At 31.3% G+C, this 25,744-nt stretch overlaps 1 protein-coding gene across 1 annotated transcript in view; it reads left to right on the top strand.

Moving 5' to 3' along the window:
• The window catches only part of LOC129231474 (enolase-phosphatase E1-like), an 83,268-nt gene extending 62,186 nt beyond the window's left edge, over positions 1-21,082 (top strand). The window contains exons 7-10 of the mRNA XM_054865800.1: positions 3,337-3,449; positions 7,987-8,089; positions 10,912-13,811; positions 20,308-21,082. Of these exons, the coding sequence (XP_054721775.1) occupies positions 3,337-3,449; positions 7,987-8,089; positions 10,912-13,811; positions 20,308-20,382 (3,191 nt within the window). The 3' untranslated portion in view covers positions 20,383-21,082. The remainder of the gene's footprint in view (positions 1-3,336; positions 3,450-7,986; positions 8,090-10,911; positions 13,812-20,307) is intronic.
• The last annotated feature ends 4,662 nt before the right edge of the window (positions 21,083-25,744 follow it).

Genomic DNA, 25,744 nt, shown 5'->3' on the forward strand with positions numbered 1-25,744 from the left:
TGTTTAGTTACATTGTTTTAAGTTATATTGTTATAAATAAGGGAAAATAAATTTAAAATTGAATTTCATTTTTTTCATTCGGAAATTCTTGACTTTGGTCAATTCTTAGAAGTGGCAACAATACCAGACTGCTTCAGTTTACAAATATTTGAGGTTATTCCAGTTTGAGTCTAGTGAGAAAAACTGCTGTTGTCATGAGGTTGTATAAAGTATTCTAGAATTAATTCTTCGAAAGTGTTGGTGTGTTCTACAGTCACTATGTAAGTAACACTTATTAATAATGCAATGTTGCTACATTTTGCAATTAAATTTCAATATTTGATTTATATAATTGTTTGATAGTGTCAATTTTTTTTTTTTTTTTTTTTTTTTTTTTTTTTTTAAAGAATGGGCAAGACTTCAGATACCTGCCCTAGAAAATGTAGGGAAATAAAAGCATTACTCCTCCCCTCCTTACACTTCTAGAAAGCTAATGCAAAATTAACAGGTGTTTCTAAGTCAGTAGTTGCACACATCAAAGGATTAAAATTGACCAAAACAATTCACTGAAAGCAGATCGAGTAGACAAATGTGACAGAAAACGCATCACTGCTCCTTGTGCCGGCCGTAGAATCAGGGATATGTGTTTTTTGGGGCTATTTAACTCTCTCTAGAAAACATTCTTGATGGAATAGATCCACCAGGTATAGCCACACACCGCCTGGGGGGCACTGGTGAAAGAAACTTTTTTCGACCAAAATGCTAAAAGTGGTCTCGTCAGAGAAGCATGCCTATAAAACATTAAACTAATCAGAATAATAACATTATTTGTAATAACACTACCTACAAATAGTACTTACACCATTCCAGTTCTCAACAGTCTTTTTTTTTTTTTTTTTTTTTGTTTTGCCCACTGTATAAGCTTTTTCTCAGACTCGGTTGTGGCATGGTTTTTTTTTTACTCTTCAACCAATTACCTCCGAACAGTCCTGGTGGAAACTTCAATGTCCTGTTCATTCATAAGTAAGACAAACTACACTCCTTTTGCTATTTTTGAGCGAAATATCACTATCTGTGGCTGGTACAAGCACTGATTGTGTGTTTTCTGTCACATTTTTCTAAGTCCTCCACTTCCAGTGGCACGTTTTGGGCAATGGGGGGCATGTGTGGAGGGAAGTAGCAATGCTTGTACTTCCTTACACTTTCTAGGAGACGCGTTTGAAGCCTTGTCCATTCTTTAAAAAAGTTTTGACAATATCAAGCAACAATATGAATCAAATATTGAAATTTAATCGCAAACTGTAGTAACATTGCTTTATTAATAAATGTTAATTACATATTAACTATAACCGATGCCAAACTTTCGAAGAAATAATTCTAGAATACTTAATTTAACCTCATGACAACAACAGTTTTTTCTCACTAGAGACTAAAACTGTAATAACCTCAAATATTGTAAAATAATGTAGATAGGTAGTGTTGCCACTTCTAAAAAACAATAATAATGTTACCAGCAGCAATTCAGAATATTAAAAAAAAAAATGGTTTGATTTATTTCGCCAAAAAGTGAGCTTAAACTTGAAAATAACAGAATTTGAGAAGTGTCCCTAATAATTTGGCCACTCACTGTAAATTGAAATTCATCAGCTTAAATTCTGATTCATATACTTAAATTGGGAGTTCTAATGCAGGGAAGCATCACTAAATATGCTAAATGAGACTACCAGTGTTTTGCTTTGTACAAAACATTTTAAAATATTTAGAAAATAATTCGACGGTCAAAACTGTACTAAACTGCCAATTAAGCATGTAAGGGAATTTTGGGTAATGTACAGTATTCATCCCATTTTGTAAATGTGCTCGATATTGACCAAAATTTTGACTTTAGCTTATTAAGAAATATAAATCAGGGTTTGTATGCTCCTTCAAAACTCCTTCATTTTGGAACATTTTTTGAAGATCCCTTCAAACTCCTGCATTTTGCTCTTTCAAAATCTTCATTTGAAGTTTAAGATTTCATAATCTTCCTCTGTGAGTCATTTAACGTGCATCAATTTTCTCTCTTATTCCAATGAAACACATATTACATCGCCAAACCTCCCCATCTAACAACACCAAAGATGTAGTTGGAAATTAAGTTTTTGGAACTACAATTTTGAACATTTCTGGGGAAGTTGCCCAAGTTTCATTTTTTCCCATAATGTCATCAAAGATGGCCTACAATTGCGCTTAAGAAAGAATTTCAAAAAATTTCTGGAAGACCTCTGTACCCCTTTTTTCTAGCATCATCAAAAATTGCATCAAATTTCGCTTTTGGAACCCAACTCTTTTCCTTAATGATACCAAAGATGACTTGTAAACACGTTTGTAAGACAGATCTTGAAGCGTTTCTGGGGGAAGGCCCCCAAGCTTCTTTTCTCCCCAATATCACCAAAGATCATCCAAAATTGCATTTTTGAAACATTGATTTTGAGAAATTCTTAGATGGACTTTGAATCCCATCTTTTCTCACAACGTCATCAAAGATGTCCAACAACTGCATTTTTCTGGACTTCAAGTTGAAATATTTCCGAGGAAATTCCTTGAATTCCTGTACTGGCATTACCTTACAATGGTGGCATTCTTAAAATGAAAATTTTAAGACTTCAATTTTGAAAATTTTATGAGGTAGGGCCTCTGGACCTCTCCTCTCTGTAGCATCACCAAAGATCATCTCATACAGCATTTCAGCCAACACATTTTTTTTATTTATGCGTATTAATGTCAAGAGTAAATTTTTAGACAAAGTAAACCTTTCCGATTAATTCAATATTTCTTATGCATTTACACATTAATTTTTATAATTTTTCTATGTGACCCTTAATGAGTGGCAGAAATTACTTCCACTCCCATATTCAAAAGGATTGGGATTAGAAAAAACATCCACTAAATAGAGGTGTCCCCTTTTGTGTCCTTTAAAAGAGGTACTACTCTACTTGTAATAGAACTATATTTCTATTTGCATAGATTCATATAGCTTGGTGAAAATATAGTAATAGCAATGTATTTGAACATAATAACAGCACATAATTTTATACATGATAAGATTTAACCTGCTCAGATGTGAAAGAACTTAGAAAACTTGTAACAGCAAATTTATTGCAAAATAGTGAAGAAAGTAGTTTGTATGTATTGCTCAGTTTTAAAATATGAAAAAAACTTAGATTAATTATGCAAAATTAAAATGCATAACTGGCAAATTTTAATGGTTTTAATATATATATATATATATTAATCACTTGTTAAAGCAATATTTATGTACAAAAATATTTTAATGCTAAGAAAGTAAAATGTAAAAGGTGCATGTTTTTGTTTTAGAAGGTGAACCAGAACTCAGTCAGTCTGTGCCCCTAAATCATAATGCCGCACATCATAAAATTGCCGTTCGTCCCAAGCGAACATATGGTCTTCCAAGAAGACGCATGAATCAGGTATTTTATAAATTTCTTTGTGCTTAAAAATATTTTCCTTGTTTGATCATTTTGTCTATCATATCGCTAGCTTTGGGCCAAATGTGGATCAATTTACATTGTATAACTGAATTTATGGTTTTTTTTTTTTTGTCGAATTCAAAGAAAGTTATAAGAATCAATGTTATTGGAATTGATTTCTTTTTGAAGAGAAAAATTGAATTATTTATATTTATATTAGGTTATTTAATTTAAGTGTTGTTGAGTTGCCTCATACTGTCTATGAGCTTCATTGCAGTGAGGGATATCCAAGTATGAATCTAAAACCTGTTTGTATATTTTTAGCTTTGTTTAAGTATTTTACTTGCTTCTCTTCCCCTAAATGTTATGAAAGAGCATGGAACTTTAAACAAAAGAAATAAAGTACAGTAAAGAAGCTCAAATCCAATGATTGACTATGTTTTTTTTATTGACATCCTTTCACATTAGAATTCACATTTAAGTACTTTTATGTACATATTGTAACTGAACTTAAAATAATGCTGCTATTATTTAAATATATTTACTTCAATCAAAAAAGGAATAGATAAATTACCAAAAAAAAATTTAAACCATGTCAAAAGGACTCATTATTCATAATTACATAAACCCTTTGTGTAGATGTGTCAGTGAAAGTTAGTAAGCACAATTGAAGAGCACTTTTAGGCTCTGAGCCCTCGTAGACTGATCCTTATTATGTAGCCCATTCCAAATGATGATCAAAAGCTTGCTTAAAACTATATGCCCCTTTGCATAGCCCGGAACTGTTTTTTGATATCCTTTAAAAATCCTGCCTACATTGCCTTCAAGGTGTTCTTACTTCCACTAGATGTTGGATAACCTGTCATTACTTTGTCCTAAAATTAACTCCTGTAGCTATCCTTTCGGTATCCCTTTCCTAAGACTTTTAGAAAGATTTTAAGATGTTAGCATGACGTGACTTCCGGATGATGAAACTGATTTTATCATCCAGAAACTATAAGGGGTCCTATTTTCTGGACTACTTTATGACCTTTGCCTAGAACACTCAACTTTTTTATGACATTTCATTTAAGGTAGGCTTATGTATTTGAAACAATAACTTCTTATTTTGTTGTACTGTGTATTATTCTATACTCCTATACATATTTTTAAGACACAACCAAATTGTCTCATAAAGAGCAAGAATTGAATAAAAGTAAATTACGTGTTAAAAAATGTAATAACTTTATTAATAGTTGAGAAACATTTGTTTTTATTTCTGTAATTACAAATTTTCATAGAACTTCTTGAAAAAGTGAAAAATTATGAATTATAATTACAAGACATAAAGCTTTGTGTTGAAAGCAAAAAAGCATAAATCATGTTGTACATTTTATAGAGTCACCTTGGCGTCTAGCAGACTTGAAAGTACAATCAGAAACAGTTAGAATCAAGTACAACTGCATATTACAGGATACATCTTTATAGGTTTTGAGAATTGCACTTTTAAGTTTTCTAACATTTTAAAATTGTCTCCTTATAAGATAAACTGCTCCAGTCATAATCCTCAAAGGTTTTCTATAGGGTTCAAGTCTGGTGAACAAGGTCGTGGTAGGATGAGTAATTTTCTGCTGTGAGAACGATCATTTTGTTAGCTTTGATACATGGATTGTGCAACATTATCCTACCTAAAAGTATAAGTTTTCCCACTTAACAGTTAGCTGTATTTTCCAACTTGATCTTTAAGAATGCAGTGTTCTTTTTTGTGTATATAAATAAATATGCCTTTCCTTGATCGGAAAATTTGCCCTAACCATGATTTAGTCTTCACTCATATGAGGGCTCATTTGAATGTCTGGAATTGTTCTTATATCATGGCGGTAGTATTGAATACCATCTGGATCAAGAGCGTATCCAGCTCAAAAGGGAAGGAGGCAGACCCCTTATTCAGGTGATCAGGGCGTTCAATTCCCCCTCACTATATTCTAGAAACCATGTAATTATGCATTTGTCATTTTTTCAGAATAAAAAAATGCATTGCATTGAGTATACATGAAAGCAGTTGCACTTAAGTCGCCCCCCCCCCCGCCCCCGTCTGGATGCGCCCATGATCTGGACTGCCCAAATTGAATCATTTTTCATGGTCACTGTCCGCCAGAGATCTGTCAATACCTACCCTCTGGCATGAAGTCTCCATAAATAACTTAAAACTGCTTTTTTAAACTTCAATTTCAAAAAACTTTCAGGAGAGAGCCTCGACCCCCCCCCCCCCCTTCTCTTTACTTCATGTCAACAAGGATGGCATAAAATCTTTGTGTTTAGAAATGTTTTTGTATCAAACTCCAGCGAAAAATGTAATGGAAAGGAACCTGCCGCCCCTCTTTTTATAAAACAAAGCCTAAAATCACATTTTTAGGATGCTGATTCTGAAGTTTTCTGGAGGAGAGCAGTACTTGGCTTTTATTGAAATTAATGCATCCCTGAAGAATCACTAAAGCTAGTCTACAGCTGCATGTTTCAGAAAGCCCCCTGCCAAACAAATGAACCGAATGGCGGCAATGTACACAAATACAAAAGTTTTGTTTTTATAAGTAACTATTGTGCCAAAGATGTCTTGCTAATATAAATGTAGTTTAGCAATCTATACATGTAAAATATAAACCTTGTTAGTGCTACAGATAAATTACTACCATTTCTAGATTTTGATTCTAGTTGAAACTTAATGATTACTTCAGCATGTGAAGTTTAAAGATAGTAATGATGCTAAATTGTGGTGCTTTGTCTTGTTTTGTTGCATCTTCTTTAAACTTGCATATTCAAGAACTCTGTTCTCTCTGGTTTCGAGGATTTGACCAAAACTCAAGAGAAAATCAATGTCATTGGACATTCCTGACAACTGTTACATGATACTTCTCATCCTGATTATGCTTAACATTTGTTGTTGTAAAAATATTCTTCAACTGCATTTTCTTCTCCATATTACTCAACAACTCTACTATGAAGCTGTTTGAATCTTTTTTGGTTTATCATCAATGACCAATTCATTGCAAAATAGGGTTGGGCACTTTGCTGGCAAAATGGTATATTTGCCGGGACAGTGCCAAATATAAAGGGCAAAAACTGGAAAAAAACGGTCAAAATGGCAAAAGCTAGGAAAATTGGCTAGACTTCAAGCAATGCACTAAAATACGGAATTATTTTGTGCATAATACAATTCAGACTTCAAATCAGAATATTAATTAGAAATTTCATTAATATGAATTGCATTATTAAAACTTCTAAATATTTTTCGAGGATAATCAATTAAAATATATGAGACATGTTACCCAAAAAGGGTGCAAAATACTGAAATTGCGTGATTGTGAACAAACACATCAGTTTTTTTTACTACACTGCAAGTGAATCTATGGATTTTTGTGTCTGTAGATCCAATTATTTTAAATGGATGCATAAAATTAACAGACATGTTTAATTCATCCAGTCCCCCCCCCCCTTCTCCCTTCTTTTTTTTCTCTCTCTACGTACAGTACTTTGATCACTGAATTCATTAAAAGTACTTAAAATCACATGTTTGATAAAAACCTAATCTGTTTTGCAAATAAATTTATATAATGTAGAGGGATCCATGAAGTAAAAAGTTATTTTTCAATCTCCTAAGTTGTTGTAGTAAGTCATGTTATCTTTTAGTTATATGGTGTGAAGGACACACGTACATGTGCATGTACTAAAAACATGTAAACCTATGGTTGAACATTCAAGCAACTAATAAATATTTTAAAAACAACATGACTACATTTAAAAAATTAATTTTCTATTGTTCTGTAAGCATGGCAAAGTTGGTATTACTACTGTTAAAAATAAACTGAAACGTAAAGTTTAATTGTTTAACAGTTACAGCTGTTCTTCAGTATTTTCAACCTTATAACCAAAGCCAGTGAGTTATTCTCCCTCTTTCTCTTGAGCATTTCATTAAATCAATACACACTGAATAGCACTTGCATTTAGATTACTGTTTCAATAATGCATTGACTATTCTAAGTAAAAATATTTTTTAAAAAACCATAAAGCAATGTATTATTTATTGCCAAAGTTAATCTTGGTAAAAGTAAAAATAGTTACATTCCTCTGAAAATAAATAATTTGCATTTTTACTGATTTGGCAAAAAGTGGAAAAAAGTATTTTTGCGGGGATAATTTTTACCAGTTTTTTTCCCACCTATGGCAAAATGTGCCAACCCTATTGCAAAAGTGTCTTAAATGTAGAGTAACTTCTCCACAACCTAAATAATGAATACATATTTCTATTATGAAATAGCCTTACCCTTTCCTGAGAAAAAAATATTTACCAGAGAAAAATGTCTGTAAAAGACTTGACATTAACAAGGGTATGTAAATTTGCATGCACAAATTCATAGATACTGTGCTTGTGTCTCACTGATTACTCAAAATGGCGTATGCAAATGAAGTGAAAAATTTTCTCATTAAAAGAAATTCTTTAATTTTAGTAAGAGAAAGTAAACCTTCTTAGCTTTTACAACAGTCACTTTTCATGTTTCAGATTGCTGCAGCAAAAGTTAACCCTCTTCCCTCAACACCCGAAGTCACAGAAGATCACACTAAAAGCTTTTCTGAATTCAATACTGCTGAAACCATTAAAGCTGGTAATTTTTTAATTAAATTTAATCCATTGGTTTTTACATTAATTTTTCAAAAATATTTTTTCCTTTCATTTAAAATCTTGAATACTAGTTATAATTATCATTAAATTAAAGATGTGCAATAAAGAAGAGTTTGTGATGAAAGTTAAATGTGTACCTATCATTACAAGATGTATCATAAACTATTTACTGCACCTTAAATATGTTCATGTGTCAAAAAAAATTCAAATATGATTATTTATGCTTTTAATAATGGATTATGCTTTATGAATTTGTATTTTATGACGCGGCTAGTTTTCAAGGAAAATCAGTACAATTGTACACTGATAGAATTCTGAAACAAATTTCCACTCTTCTATAGATTGCTTAAAAATATGACCAATTTTTTAATCGAACTTAGCCATGGATATAGCTTTATTGCTGAAGGAATATTGGCTAGGTAGAAAACTAGGATTTTCCTTTTGTTGCATGGAAAGGCCTGAGAGCAGGATTATCGTTTGAATGTTTTCAATAGAAAGATTGGAATCGCTAATCAATCAGAGTTCACTTTACTCACTAATCGGCTGAGTAATGATGAGATGTGAGAGCAAAATTTTCCTTTTTCTAGACAGGGTTTGCGTTAGGATTCGATTCCTCCAATTTTTCGTAAATCCCACTCAATAAAAATCTCTTTGCTGGCTGTTCTCTCTGATTACCATTAGCAGGGCCTGATTACTGAATACGCCAAGTAGGCCGTAGCCTAGAGCTCCCACTTTTCAGAGGTTTCCAAATGCCTAGAGCTATTTTTGCTAATGGCTAAAAATGTAAGGTTTGCATACAGGAGTGCCTCAGAGAAGGTGTTTGGCCCTGGGCCTCCTAATATGTTAATCGAGCCCTGACCTTTACGGACATACCTTAAAAAGATCAAAGTTCCCCATCTTGCATTCCTCTAAATCTCATATTTTTTTTATAAAGATAGCCAATATGAATCAAATAGCTTACAATAATTTTCAACTACAATCTTATTATCAATGAACAGAAGAATCTAGGAGTTTAGCCACAAAGAAACAGGAGCAAAAGATTGATAATAGATTTATTCTTTGGGTTTTCTGAATAGCTCTAAAACTTTTCAGAATTTTAAGTTTGCTGCTACTTGTTGCACCAAACATTGCAAATATTTAACCCATATTATGCTGAAGCTGTATCAAAATGCTTTTCGTTGGCAATATCCCAATTTTTATTATTATTATTATTATTATTATTATTATTTTTTGGAGGCATTGATACATTATTAACCGATTGCACTTGTGCAACGCAAAGGGTCGTTTGGCAAGCTTGGGGATAAATAACAGTTGGTGGATTATTTTACATTCAAAAGCTACTGTTAATGTAATTTAATGTCTCTTTTTATGTGTATTTGGCAAAATATTTTAAAACTCAGAATTTTTTAAAGGGTGTGCACGCATTTTAGTTAAAAAATGATTGTTTTGAATGAGGTGCAGAGATGGCATTATCACTGGAAAACTTTCTTTCATAGTATAATCGAAAAAGGTTTGTTAATAAAGAGCTAAAATTAGCACCCATTGCATACCATTAATTTGCTGAAAACATGAGTTCCATTTTTGAAAAAAATATTAAAAATGCAAAATTTAAAAAGCTTTATAAAAAAAATCCTCATTAAAATTGAGGGGTTTGTTTGGTATTTTCGTAACTTTCAATATATTTATGTATTTATTAGATGTAAGCTGCGTTGCTTGGCTAAGCACAGTCTACTTCGAAAATAAAAGTTATGTAAAGTGGCGCATGCTCAACAATAAAGCTTAAATAATAATAATAATTATAATATATATATATATATATATATATATATATATATATATATATATATATATATATATATATATAATAATAATAAAAGTGAAAAATATTGAAAAGACCACACCAAGAGCCCATAGATGGGCAACGCAGCAAAACTAAAAAGCCAAGTAAAAATAAAATTAAGCAAACAGAATTACAAATATTAAACAAATTATAAATAACAAATGATGATAAAAAGGAAAAATGCAAACAGCAATTAAGTAGGAATAGATAAAGAGTGAATCCAGAGCTCATCAGCCGTGGAGGATTCATTAGTTATGGTCAAAAGACCAAAATTTTAACTATGAACTAGAAGAGAATGTTTAAGCTCCAGTACATGTAATATAGAGTAACAATGGGCAAACGCACCACTTGCTAAGCTAAAAACAATAAACTAGAGCTCAAACCTAAAACTAAAAGCAGGAGGTTTCTCCTCGACTAATTAGGAAAACAAGTTCCGATAATTAGCCTTCCACGGCCTTTCACACAACAGTCAAAATACAAACAGTCAAAATACAAATGAAAAAGCGAGAACATCAAAATGGAAAATGAAAAAGATGAACCCAGGACCAACACTTTATCAAGGGGGGGGGATTGGTCCTAAAGTTCACAAGGCCCTTTCTGTCTAGCAAGAGGGAAGATCCCAATAACTTGCTAACCTCCTTGCTAACCTGCCTTAGAAGAGAAAGGAATTAGAGAACATACCTTAAGATAAAAGAGCATAAGAAAGTTAAGAGTTTGGTATTCATTAGCACTGGTAAATCAACTATGAACTGCCTAGCTAGACCCTGAATTTGTTTGTTTCTGATTGTCACTTTTGTATTTATGTTAATAATTCATTCTGTCTGTATTAATATGAGGGATCTGTAAAATTAGAATTTTCTTAAGGTTTCTTTTCTTTAATTTCTACTTTAATAAGTGCATCTAACGCAATTCTTTCTTCTTTGTTTTTATATCAAGGTATTAATCTTGTTTCACATTTTTTTCAGAATATTCATCTACTTTCATAAAAGAGTCATCTGATTCAGGACAGTCAGAGTTTCACCTATCCTCTCATATGGAGTCTTCATATACATGCAAGGAAATTACTGCCATTTCTAAAGAAAGCAAAGTGGAACAGATAAATGAGGATTTGTTTTCAGAAACTTCTCATGCAATAGCAAGTAAACGAAGCGCAGATGCCAAAACCTTCAGTGAAGCATTTCACAATGGCCTTAAAGCTCCAACTCCTAACATTGTGAGTAAACAGGAAGTGGAAGTCACGTACACACATAAAGCAGAAAATGTTTCAGAATACCTAACACAGAATGCTTCTTGCAGAATGAGTGGATTGACACAAAACTTTTCAAATAAGTGCCATGATGAACCTGATCCCTTAGAAAGTTTTAAACTAGTTAAAAATAGCCTTCAAGAAGAAAAAAGTGATATTGTTGATAATTTAGGTTTTAATCAAAGTGAGACAAATATTAGTGTTTCATCTCTTGTAAAAAACATAGAGCAATCAGACACTTTTAAAACTTCTGAAAGCACACAAAAGCAGGATGAAAGTAAGTCAGAGTCTAGAAACACTAACTATATGCATGAAACCAACTCAATTAACAAACCTGACATTCGTGAAGAAGAAAAGTTCTCTGTGAAACAAAAAAGTGAATGTATTCAGGAAACTGAGCAAAATATTGAAAGGAAAATGTATGAACATAGAGTCGTTACCAAACAAGATGAACTTAAGGCAATCACTAAAGAATGTTTTGTGGATACCATGAAAAAAGCTACTGTTGCTGAAAAGTTGGATGTAGATAGTGAATTCATTTTAAAGCCAATACGAAAAGACATGAAACAAGAAGTTGAACCCGACTTAACAAAGGAAACTGCAATAGAGAGACAAGAAGAGAATTTATCTCATTGTCTTGAAGAGGAAAGTATAATGAGCAACAAATCATTAAAAACAGGACTGGAAGAAAGTCGCATATTTATTTCTCATCATTCTTCTTTTGACAGTGATTTAAAAGATATGCTAGTCACTGAAACTCATAACTTTGCAACTGTAGAGGACAAAAGTGGAATATCAGTTCAGACACCTGGGGATAGAACTAGTGATACAAGAAAAAGTTTATCTGAGCATTTTATAAGTGCTGTAGGCATTTCAACATCCACAACACCTATTACTGATGTCACTGTGAGCTCCACATCAACGCTTTGTGATAATAAATTGATGGAAGACAAAATTACAATTTCTGTCAATTCAAAACCTAAGCAGAGCTCTCATAGAAAAGATAGTATTAAAAGCATTAAGTCAGAAGCTGTAGATTCACAGATACCGAAGCTGTCTGAAAAATTAAATCAAGATAAAGTGCATGCAAAAGAGAAAAATTTCAAACCTTCCTTAAAATCTCACTTACCTGAGGTTAATTCTAGTTCATCTCACACAAAAACATTAAATTCACAGAAGCGAGTTTCAGTTGAAATTGTTCCTTTCAGCCAAAGAATGAAAGAACGAAAATATCAACCAATTTCTTTTGCTAATAAAGAAAGTCCTGATATTGCTAAAAAGAATACAGCTGTGTCAATTGAAAGAAAACTTTCTGATCGTAAAGTAACTACTAAAAACAAAGAATTAGATAAATCAAATAATCGACATTCCTTTTCTGGGGCCTTGACAACAGAAAGTAAAAGAGAAGGGGATTGTGCAATTGCTAAGAAAATAACCAAGACTGAAAATGTTCAATATCCTGTTCAAATTCGAATACATAAAACAGTTCCTAAACCAGAGATTAAAGAAAAAACTTTGTCTGATTCCAATGTCTTGAAGGAAGTAAAAAATACTTCTTCAGAAGTAAAATTTCAAATGCAATCTTCTAAGTTATCTCAAACTGAAATGAAAGCTACTAAAGATGAAAAAAGGATTGTTGAAAACACTGCTAAATGGGAAATTAAAATTCAGCCATCTGTATCTCCTCATTCTACTCCATATTCTGTGGAAAATGATGAAAGCAGCCCATTGGTGTCTGAAAATAGTGTGTCACCAGTGAATGAAATGCAGAAGCTTCACTTTATAGGAAATGAAAATAAGGATCAATTAAACCTAGACCAATCTAATTCTATTAAAAATCAAGATAACTCTAATTGGAAATCTCCAAAGGAGAGTCCAGCTGTTTTATCTGATGATCCTGAACCTGAACTTCTTAGAGTATTTGCTAGGCGCTCTATAAAACAAAAGCATTGTGATAAAGAAAAGAATGAAGAGAAAAGTGATAAATGTATTTCTGATACAGCTAGCAATTTAACGACTACAGAGAAAGGGGAGGAAAGTAGTGAAATGATAAGCATCTCTCACAATAGTACAGTGATTAAAATCTCTGAAATTTCAAAACCACATATCATGAAACCGGACTTAAAGAAAAAGTCTAAGTCTTTCTGTGAAAAAGACAAAGTAGCTCCTCGAGCTGTGTCACCATTAAAAGAAATGAACTTGATACGGAAGGAACTACCTGCTAAAGTAACTGCCACTGATTCTTCAAATATTAGTGAAACTGTACATCCACGTCAAAGATTAGCCAGTGTTCCTGATCTTCCAGTCACTTTGCCACCTGATACTGAGCGACGAGGCTCATCTAAAAGTTCCCAATATGAATCCAGCAATGAAAGCACCCCTCCACCATCTATAAAAGATGAGGTTCTTCATAAAACAAGTTCTGTTTGCACATCGACCCAAATGACATCAATGAATGGTAGTTTTACTAGCTTAGGAGGGGTTAAAGAAAATCAAGAAATTCTTGGAAATAAAGATGCACATGCTCCTTCTTGGTTACAACTAGCCCAACAGCGTCGTGAACTAAGAGAACAACGTGAAAGACTTCTTTTAGGTGGCTCTCCAAATTCATTCATGGATGTAAGTACTCTTTTCAAAATTAAAGAAAAAAAGAATATTTTTTTGAACTAGACTTTTATATTTATTTTAATTTTATGGTTTTAGTTAATATATTAAATAATTTTGTTGTTAAGCAGAATATTTAAATTACAATACTTTTTGTGCAAATACCTGTTTAAATAGAAATCACCATAATTCATATGATTTTGATCGATTTCTTTTTCACATGCAATGAGCTACTGTTACTTGAATGGAGTTAGATGTAAAAGTCTTATTAAGTTAAATTCTGATTTACAGCTGTATGAACCTTATTGACTTCTTAACAGTAAATATGAGAACAAATGAAGTTTGAAGATGTTATAATGCAAGGAGTGTAGCTTATTGGTTTTAATTCTAACTACAGTGAAATTCTGTTACAAAAAACACCAATACAATGAAATTTTCGTTTCAACAAAATTAATTCTCAGTCTCAATGTAATTGCTGCTACATTGCATTACATCCATTACAACCAAATTCCTGTTACAGCGAACAAAATTTGTGATCCCTCAATGTTTGTTGCATGGGCCTATAATAAATCAATAATGCAGTTGGACCGCAAGTTTATAAAAAAATGTTTCTGCTTGAATTGGGTTGTCATATCACAAACATGTTATACCAAAATGATATTCAGGGGAAGGAATTTTTAAGTGTAGTTTTCATGATTTTCATCACATAAAATAGAAGAAATAAAATCACAAATCATTTTTTTAAATTTAAATAAAAATTTATTTTTTAAATAAAAGCACTTATAATTTTTGTTGAAATATTACTTATATATGTTTTAAGTGTGACTACTAACTTTAAACAATAGTTTGTTTTCTACTATCTTAATATTACCCTGTTATTCTTAAATATTACCCTGTGTCAGCTTCTAGATAAATGTCCTTCCGTTACTGTATTTTTTTTTTATCCTTCCGTTACCATTAAAAACCATATAAATTAAATATCTACTAAAATTTCAACTATGCCTCCTTCTAAAGGGATAAAAATCTGCTTTGCATAAAAGACATTAGTCTTTATAACCCATAGGTTCTTGGTAAACTAATTGAGATGTAGTATTTCGGTAGCGGAAGGACATCAAATTGTCATCTCAGAAATGGACCTATTTCATGGTTGAAATAAAAGAAATTTGAAATTACTTACGAAAAAGACATTCAAAAGATAAAAGATAACCTATAATAAGTTTATTCAAATTACAGTATGTAACAAAACAGAGATTTTTTGCTCTGTAAAAACATAAAGAGAAAACTTGATTTTCCACTTGATTTTCTGAAAGATATTAAACTATTTGGGAAAAACAGATTAAGATTCAAGAAATTCATTTCTTTGAATAGAATCTTATATGGCAAGTGGCAGAAGATTAATTTTTAAAATTCAAGTGTCATGTCTCCTTTTTCCTGGAATTCACCAGCTCTATAACTTTCTGCATTTCCTTTAAACCCTCTCTTGAAAAACGGTGTTATGTAAGCCAACTTCCAGTCCTCTGGCACTGTCCCTGAGTTATAAGAAGCATTGAAAATATTTAAAATAACATCCACTAATCCCTTTGCACATTCAACTAAAATTTTTGGATAAATATTATCTGGTCCCAAAGCTTTAGTTGCTTTAATATTTTTCAAATGAAATAGAACCTCCTCCCTGAAAACATAAAATCCTCAAGCTGTATAATAGCTTGTGCCTTGATAGTGTCAACTGTTGAGATGCAGTTAGAGTCAAACACACTGAAAAAAAAAAGTTATTTAGAGCATTTGCAATATCCCCATTGTTTTGAATTAAATTTCCATGCTCATAAACCAATATCCCAATTTGACTGTTTCGAGCTTTCCCAGAAATAGCGTACGCAAAAAACCTTTTAGGATTTCTACCAATCTTATCTGCTAACCTTTGCTCCAATTCCTTTTTCTGAATCCGTACCAAATACTCAAAATTATGCCTTGCCTTACAATACTGGAGCATATCAGCACTCTGACCAGTTTCTTTAAACTGTCAAAAAGCGGCTTGCTTATGATTTAGAGCTTTTTTTATCTCCCTGGAAAACCACATGGGCCAAATTTTAGAACTAACACCTTTTCTCCTAAATAGAACATAATCCCCAACGGTTTTTGCAATTTTTTTCCTTAACTTCCGTCCACAGTTGATGTACGTTGCTATTGTCCAATCCTGACCAAAATACCTCTTTCAAGCTCTGCCTAAGTACAACAAAATCAGTGTGTCTGAAATTGGGCACAAACTTCACATTTTCATCTTTGTGCACTTCAAATTTCATCCATAATCTAATATTGTTATGATCACTATCTCCAATATAATCTCCGACACACAAACTCTAAACAGAACTTCCTATGTCACTGAAAACTACATCCAAAAATGATGATGAGCTCTAAAAAAATTTATGCCTAATAATAAGAAGATACAATCATGAGTATGATGCAAATGTTGGCAGGTGTTGGTATCTCTTAAGAAGAATTCCAAAAAAATAAATTTCATGAACAGAAATTAACAGTTTTGGATTGCCTTGGTAATTCTCCTGTGAAATATTTGTAGAGCACTGTAAAGAGACGTTAGAGTAAAATGGCCTGCTCAACAAAGAAAAAAAAAAAAGATTGAGAATAATAAAAGTTTTGTTTGGTGAGAACAAGATCAAAAATATATTCTCTAATTTAGTGTAATTCCCAGTAAGCAAAATATCTTGCCTCAGCATTGCATAAAGGTTGATATGCAAGAAAAATCATCTTGCATTAATGCTGCCTCAATATTGTTATGTTACTCCATTTATGCTGTTAGCAGGCTGCCACAATATGGACTGACAAGGTGTATGCAGCATAATATCAGGAAAATATCAAGGTATGCTGCTTTTGTAATATTGCATACGTATTGATATGACAGGATAATATCAAGATGTTGTCATGACAGCATGAAATCAAGGTCTAGGCAAGATGATCTTGCTTTTGTAATATTGCATACGTATTGATATGACAGGAAAATGTCAGGATACATTGACATGACAGTATGAAATCAGCACGTTTGCAAGGTGTTTTATCCATTTATCTATTTGTATTATTTTCACTTTAAACTTGAGAATTAAACTTCATGCTTTAATTATTTCTGTTATTCTTCAAGATAGTTTTCTAGCCTAAGAATATTTTCTTAAAGCTGACATCTGATCGGAAATTCATATAAAGATATTAATAGTACTCGCAATTTAATTTAAAAAATGAAACTTTCTTCGTTTTATGTAATACTTGAGTTATTTTTTAAATTCATGCTTTTAATTGTACTATAAAGACATAAAATGCCTAGTTAGGAATAATTGCGGAAGGTTTTATAGCACATTTAAGAGTAAAGATAGCAAAATAATAAATAAATAAATAAATACAATAAAGTACATTTTCAAATGGATGTCAGCATTGAAAATATCCCATGGACAAAACATATGAATTTATCTTAAAGAATAACATAAATAACCATTGAATAAAATTAATCTTACTCGTGAGATTGAAGTGATAATACGAAATTCTGGGCTTCATGTCCTTTGTTTCGAAGTCTAGGGACGAAAAAAGTTATTTTCGGCCATTTCTAATATTGATTGCACATCGTCTGCGATATGACTTGTTTAGTACTATATTAATAAACAAATGCAAATATCAGTCATTCATGTTATTCCTAAAACAGTACTATTCCACACTAATAACTAAGCAACCAACTTAACCAAGCCTAAAAAATGCAACGCCACGTGCAACTCCTCTGAACCCGACTGAATCGATGTGCCAGCAATGCGAGGGACGCTGGGTAGAAAGAACTGTGCGCATGCGCAAGCATCAACGAAGGTCCACCTGTTCTATTGTGTACTAATTACCTTGACGGTGACAGCATGAAATCAATATCATCTTTACGGCGTCAACATGTATGCAATGTTGTTATTGTAAGGTAATATCAATATTGATATTTTAAGATGAATGCAATGTTGCATACGTGTTGTTATTGTAATATTGCTTTTTAATCTTTATGCAAGCTTTATGCAGTATGAAACACGTCAATATTGACACCGTCAGTATGATATCAAGATCTGTCAAGGTTGATGCAAGAAATTTTGCTAGTAGGGATTCATGCCAAACCGCCCACACGATCTCATTCAAGCTAGAACAGGACATATTTCATATTAGATTGCTGTACCGTGCATGTAAGTTAACCTACACCAGTTGAACAATATTTGTAAAAAATTTTTAGCTTGTCTCATTTGATTAGCACGGTACTGTAGGTATGGTAGGTTCAGAGGCGGATCAAGTAGAGTTGGGGCCCCAACACTTTGAGGTCCTCGAACTTGAAGTTACAAAAAGTAGTAGCAAGATAGTAGTCACAAACTATTAACGAAAAATTAAATCAATGAAAAGATTCATACCGTTCCGTTACACATTAAATTATATTTCGTTAAAGTATTTTGTATGATTTTTTAACTTGCTTTATTTTTTATAAAGTAATCAAATACTTTTTTTAATCTCAAAAATGGCAACATTACTGATTATTTCACCTCCCATTTTATTTTGTAAAATATATTTCACTCTTACTCATATTTAATTTTTATTTGTTTACTTCACAATATTTAAATTCACAATTGTTCTAGATAAAAGAATGATTTTAACAGAGAAAAAAGTATTCCATTTACAGTATACTTTAAAACTTTAAATTATTAATAAAGCTCTTAACCTTAAATATTTTATGAATGAATGAGGAGATTTGAGATTTTTCTCTCTCACTGATTACGGCATTATTCAACATTTTTATCTCGCAAGATTTCCCTTCAATTTTCAGCAGGGGTGCCCCCATAAGGACATGGGCGCACTCCCTCAATATCGTGGACCCCCCATACAAAAAATGCCAGAGCCCTCTTATAAATGAGAAAAATAGCCTTCAAACCCCCCCCCTAAAAACTGCAATGGCGCCGTCTGCGCCATGACCCCCCAAGGTTATTTTCAGTGTTGGTGAAAAATTCGGCATTGACAATACTGTTAATTGGTATGCTTAATATCCTGATTCTTAACGATGTGTAATATGGACAGCAGGCTCATTTACCAAACCTGAAGTTTGAAAGCGATCCCAACCTTAACAAGATGAACTATTTGATATGAGTAGGCCTCAAAAACATTTTGTGAGGAGCCTGACGTTTTCTGTACAGGCCTCGCAAATGAACATCTTAGTTATTAAAATTAAATTAGAAATGACAGATATAAACATAATTAGGAAATGATACTTAAAATTTTGTTTATGAACACTAGAAGATCAGGCTAGAAGAGCTTTAAATACATTTTCAAATTTTATCTATTGGTCCCCAGTTCTTGAAAAAAATAGATTTCATAGAAGAGAAGAAATGCATACTTGAAATGGAAGAATTCTACTAGTAGTTCTGAATTTCATTTTTGGATAAGATATTTAGAGTATCAACAAATAAAAGTTTTGGAATTAGGGGAAGGCAGGCGCTTTCAGCAGATAATAAGTTGGGTGTGTATGTACATAAGTCGAGAAAATGCATGTTCCAAAATCTCATTCATTTACTTTTAATTTGGGATATTTAACCCTAAACGTATTTGTGCTTTAGATTCTAGTTCAACTTTGAGGCTCCACGCAGCCGCTCAGCCCCTGTACCATTAGACCCGCCACTGGTTAGGTTTTCAATTATTTTCTTGTATTATTTTGTTTTCAAAATTTTATTTTATTAGGGTTTTTTTCCATTTTATTTTATTTTTCTTTCGCACACAAAAATTGTAGATTTTAACCAAAATATGAACAACTCGCAGAGTATTAGTTTTAAATTATATGTATGCTTATTTCAAAAAATAAAAAATATATATTTTGAAAAAATATATAAATAAATAATTTTGTAATCAAGCATTTTGTGTTTGTTTTGTATAGTGACTTCAACCTGTTGAATTTCTTTCTCTGTTTTATATGTATTCATTTATATTTGTTTTTTTTTTTTTTTTTTCATAATCTTTTTCTTTTAAAAAATGTTGTTTGAAGCTGTGTTTTCTACTTGAACAACATTGGTTAACATGCAAATACTGACAGTCCAATTATACCATTCAGACACTGCAGTTTCATCTCTGTTGTGAACTTATCAGTCTGGAGTAGTCATTAACCAAACTTGAGGTAGATGTTCTCTCGTTGAAGCTGAGCTTTGGTCTCCAGTTTGGTTATTGACTATTCCAGACTGACAAGTCCATAACTAGGATGTAGCAGCAGTTTGTGGGCATCATTACCAGGTTTGTCAGTAATGTAGTTATGCCTAAGTCCTGGCTTAAAGGAAAAACAACTTTACTGCTTATTAATATCAATTTACATTATAAGAATCTAATGAATTCTTTTTTTTTTTTTTTTTTTCAAATTTGAGTTTTTTCTGTATATTTTTATTTTTTGGTGTTGTTATGAATTTCAATTACTAAGTTTTATTTAACTTGTTCTTAAAACTTAAAATCTTTCTTTCAGGCTTCCAATAAGCCATCTCGGTCCTCTAAAGTATGGGATATGGTGAACAACTTTCAAAAACTTCAGATGACTTAAACAGAAGATAACTAATTTTTACTTAACTATTATGCTATAAGCTCAGCAATGTATAACTGTACAGTTAAGAAATGACTGCTGCTTTTGACTTTAATGTTATGATTGTGTGTTTTTGCAATTTAATACTATGTAAATGTCTATCACGTGATTATTCAGTGAAGTAAATCTGTATAATGTTTTATCATGCAAGTATTACATTAACATCTTTATGCATGCCAAGGCCTAACCTGTAACATATTATGAAATGTTAACTGATGACTTCATAGTAAAATTAGAAAAACAAAAAATTGAAGTGGCATTAAGGAAATCATTTTTATATAAGTATCACATTTAAGATTTTCACATACATTTTTCTATTGCATGTTACAAATTTTAAAAAAAATATTTCCTTTTGTATAGAAAGGATTCTTTTGCTAAAAGTGTATTTGTGATTTAAATGTTTGGATTATTATTAAAATTCTACATAGATTTGAAATGTCCGTTGTGAGAACATCCAAATTTTAAATCTTGCTTTTGTAAGGTTTGTTTTAGCCACCTTCAAACAATGTTTGCTATTAATGCATTTTCTGCAGAAAATCGTTTGCGATGATTGCTTCCAGTTCAAACTACATTTCATGGCAGTGTTTAATTTGAAGTAAATATCAGCATAATGAATAGACAAAATACTTTTAGGCAGCAAAAACATTGATGTATCTTACTGTAAATTTCTGTGCGTTTGGTCCTATATAACTAAATTGGTGCTTGAGCAATGTATTGTAGTTTTAATAAAAGGGGATAAGGGATGCAAAAATATGAAAACTAACTCATTGGTTTTACAGGGCCCAATACAGGCTGATTTTGCTACCGTTTTTCGGTACTTTCACAAAAATCAAGTAATAAAATCAGTAGCTTCCCAAAAACATCGAAAATTTCACAAAAATTCGCATTTTAAAATATGAAATTTTTTTCTCTGTTTAAAACAAAATATACCCATAAAATAAAATTATAAGCTGGTTTATATGAACAATAGCTTAAATAGAAACCTTTTGTAGTATTTTGACTAATTTTTAGCTGTTTCACACCAAAGTGTATTTATGCAATATTATCGCAATCTTTAAACATCTGTTTTGAGGAACCATTTTTCTCATAATTTCATACATTGTACACAGTACATAGACCATTAAGCTGAAATTACGATGGTATTTTTCGTATTTCTCAGGTTTTCAGCTCCCCCCCCCCCCCCAAAAAAAAACGAAACCTGTTAAAAATACTAGATGACATTTACACTTTTCGAACTAAAATTTCACTTTTTCCACTACTTATTTTACGAAAATTAGGATGTGTCAAAAATTTCACAAAAACAATGCTGATAAAAAAAACCACTTTCACAAAAATAGAATGATGCAATACTTTCACAAAAATAGGTAGCAAGAAAAAAATCCTGGATTGGCCCCTGTTTTAGAGAAGATCTGTTTCATTTCAATGTCTTCTGAAAATCTCAATGTTTTTCAAAGTACTTCAGATAAGCAGCAATTTTAAGAAGTTGTTTCATGAATTATTTCTTTTAACGTTGGATGTAAGCAAGCAACATTCAAATCTTATTTGGAATTTCATCGGCATTTTACTGAGCCAAATAAAATAATAAAATTGAATTTATACTGTCATATCTGATTTAAACATTTATCCTGTTTTATGCATCAATCTTTTTTACTTCAAATTCTTTTCTCCTTAAAAAATTATTCAGTTATGAACAAAATGTTTTCAAGAGAGTTTGTGCAACTTGATTATTTTAAAGGACTTTTTTTTCCTTGAGATTTCATTAAATTGAGTTTAAAGTACTCTTGATTTATCATCTTTGATTCAACCCTCTATGCGTGGCATGATTTTGATAATTTATGGTGCTGAAGTATAAGGATATTTTTTTGTGTTTTGCCAATCTACATGTATTATTATTCATGCACATACCAACAGTTTTGAATAATGCAAACATTTTAATGTATTTTGCGGTTTGAAATTATATTTAATACAGTGCACAAGCTATGTTGGTTTTGACAAATTTTGCAGTACAATGAAATAGCGAGAGCCAGTGTGGAGAGTTACCTTGAAGCCTTAATCTCTCATGTATTATTTTAATGTGGATTACAATACTTTAGATAACAATATAAGTTGCTGATGGGAACCTATAGATTCAGAAAATTGCTATAAAAAATGTGAATGCAAAATCATTTTAATATATATAACATTTTACATATGAATATGATGAGAATGTAATTCACCAAAACTTCAAAATGAAAATTAATTACACAATGATTTTTTAAAAATAAGTACAAGCATTTTCTTTTTCTAGTAAACAAAACAATGCAATTTTTATTTAATTAAATTGTTGCCTATGAGCAACAGTATGATATCTTACTGTTATTTCTGGGACGAAATGTTCCCAAAATAATATTAAGTGCTTACTGTGATAAAACATAATTTAAATTGCAAATTCCACTTCTGCAACAGATGTTCTAACAATTTTAATCACTAAAATTCAATGGTCTGTTCATTGAGTTTTATTTACTTCAAGGCAGAACATTTAATGCATTCTGACATTTAAGGGTGCCATATTGAATTTCTGTCCCTCTACATAGGCGTATTTGCTGAAAAATAAAGTTATTATTAAAAACGAGATGTATCTCGAAAAGAAAGAACCATTGAAAGGCAAGAAATTTTATTAAGTGCTTTTTCATAAAAATAAAAGTTACTACATACATCATTCTAAAACTTATACATCCTATTATTGCATTAACAATGAAGGTAAAAAGTATTAATTGACACATTTTTTAAAATTCAATTCATATTTTGTGATATTTTGACTGCTTTTATTTGTTTTTTAATTAATATGTGTTTTTGATCTTGAGGCATATGCCAAACTAATGTCATATAAATCCAAATTTGGATGTTTTCCCTAGTGACTCATTTTATAGCTTTGAAATTTTGTGACTATTCTAATGATTGTGAATCATCATCTAGAGATGGAAAAAATTCAATTGTTAACATTTATTTTTATAGAGATTTAACAGGTTATGCCTTTATTGTGGGTCCATCATATGTCTTACCGATTCATTATGTACATAAAACACAGCACCAAATTATCTAAATGTCAAATCTGTCACCTTTACAATTGTGTGTATTTTCAGAAGGTATTTTAGAGAAAGTAATTTCATAAATTAGTGTAGCATCTTCACAAGAAATGGAGGCTTGTTAAGGCACATCTTATATGAAACAAAATTTATCAAGATATTTCTAAGTATTTTCTTTTATTACTTGAACAATTAATTTTTATTTTTTGTTTACATTTTGCCAAAAACAATTCTTAATTGCTTATTTTTCATTAATTCACGAACCTGCTATTGATAGTTTAATTTATCTAAATTCTGTGCTAATCTTTTAATTAAGAATAAATGCTTTTTCAGTAGAGTTGTAGGTGTTTCAAACAGCCTGCCAAAAGCAGTTGTTTCTTGCAGTTTGACGAATAGTTTCAAGAGAGAGCTTGACCCGCATAGGTAATAGGTACGTAAATTGACCGAGTATGGCCCAGTTAGGCTCAAAACCTGTTGTTGGGCATCTCATCCCTACTTGTAATAAGTTGAATTAAAATATGACACATCTTGCAGCCAACTTTCTATTGCCTCAGAAAAGTTGTGAAATATACAGTGTTGCTTAAAATCTCTGTTTGAAACATATGTAACTTGCTGTTATTGTTTTGATTTATTCAGTCTACAGGAGAAGCAGTATAGTGAGGCTCTGATAAATTTAACTCTGACTTTGAAAATGTTTACCTCTGTTTCAAGTCATAGGGGAGAGTAAATGGAGCTGAGTTGAGTTGTGTTACTTTCATATTAGTTTTACAAAAAAATATCTTACTCAAATCCGCTCCAATAAGATGTTTCTTTTTCACTGAGCTCTCCCAAAATAGGTAAACATTGTCAAAGTCATAGTTCAACTAACGAGAGTTATACTATATTAGTGCTTTTTACTTGAAATTGTGCAACCTTTAGAAGTCATTACTTACTTGTACTTTTCATGAATACTGTTGAATATTTTAATTATGCGGTACAATATTTATAATGATTATTCATTACTGCATGAACATAAGTTATTTGTTAAGCTTTAAGTTTTTGTTATGTTTTGCTTTGGGTGAGATTATGAAAACTGCATTAGTTTTATTCCTTTTTGGGGGGGGGGGGGCAGAATGAGAAATATTTGAAAATTCAAATAAAATTACATATTCTAACAATCAGTTGAAGGATTTCTATTCTAAGTTTTCTCTTTAATCTGATTTGAATTTAAAGTATTTTCTTGTGCTCATTTGTTTCATTTTGTTATTGACCATCTGAGATTTGGCATTCATTTACTTGTCCTCAAATGATTTATATTGTCACAAGCCTTATACAGTATATTATATTTTTTCTAAGTATAGTAATTTATTTTGATAATTGTATTTATTTAAATTTCTTGTTACACATTGGAAAGAAAAAAGCATTTAAAAAAATATTTTGAACTATTTAGCAAAAGTATGTCTTGATATTAATTAAACTTGCAAAATTCTCAAAATGAAAGCATTTTGTTATGCTAGAATTTTAAATATTTTATTGCTAATGTCATTTTGTATAATGCATATAACATTACAGTGATGTGCCTTTGATGATAATGCATTGTGAAAAGTGAAAAGTGTCTTGTATTCATGCAATGACCGGATATATTTTTCACTGCAGCTGAAAATGACTGTATATTAAATATCTTGTGCTGGATGTTTCATTGTGAATTAATTCTTATTTTTATTTTTACATACCAAGTAAAAAAAATAATAGAAAAGAGAATTTAAAACTGCTTGTTTCCACTAGGAGTATATTTCTCATGTTTGCAAAAAAAAAAAAAAAAAAAAGGAAGTACATCTTAAATTAAGTTTTATTAATTTATATTTGGTCTCTTTAATTGTAGAACATACACATAAAAATAAGAAAAAGAATTTCATAATAGTGAACTTCATATTAAAATGTGTTTAAAATATTTTTTAATATTTTTTTTAAATAATTTGAAAGGGCTCACTCAAAGTGCATTGTGGACTATATTGAACACAGCATTTATACTAACTATTTGAAATCCATTTACAAAGGGTAATTTCACCGTGAGCGTGGGGCAGAACATCCATCTCCAAGCATGTGAAAGATGTCTTTCATTACTCATCGACACTCGCTAAACTTAGCGAATTTTCTTAACGTTTCTATAGACTTTAAGAACTCGTATTTCGATTACGTGGACTCGAGGAAAAATAATTATTGCGTCGAAAAACATGTTTTACTATGCTATTTTGATTGCTACTTATATAAATTGATTT

Source organism: Uloborus diversus, chromosome 10, assembly GCF_026930045.1.
Source record: "Uloborus diversus isolate 005 chromosome 10, Udiv.v.3.1, whole genome shotgun sequence".
Classification (NCBI taxonomy): domain Eukaryota; kingdom Metazoa; phylum Arthropoda; class Arachnida; order Araneae; family Uloboridae; genus Uloborus; species Uloborus diversus.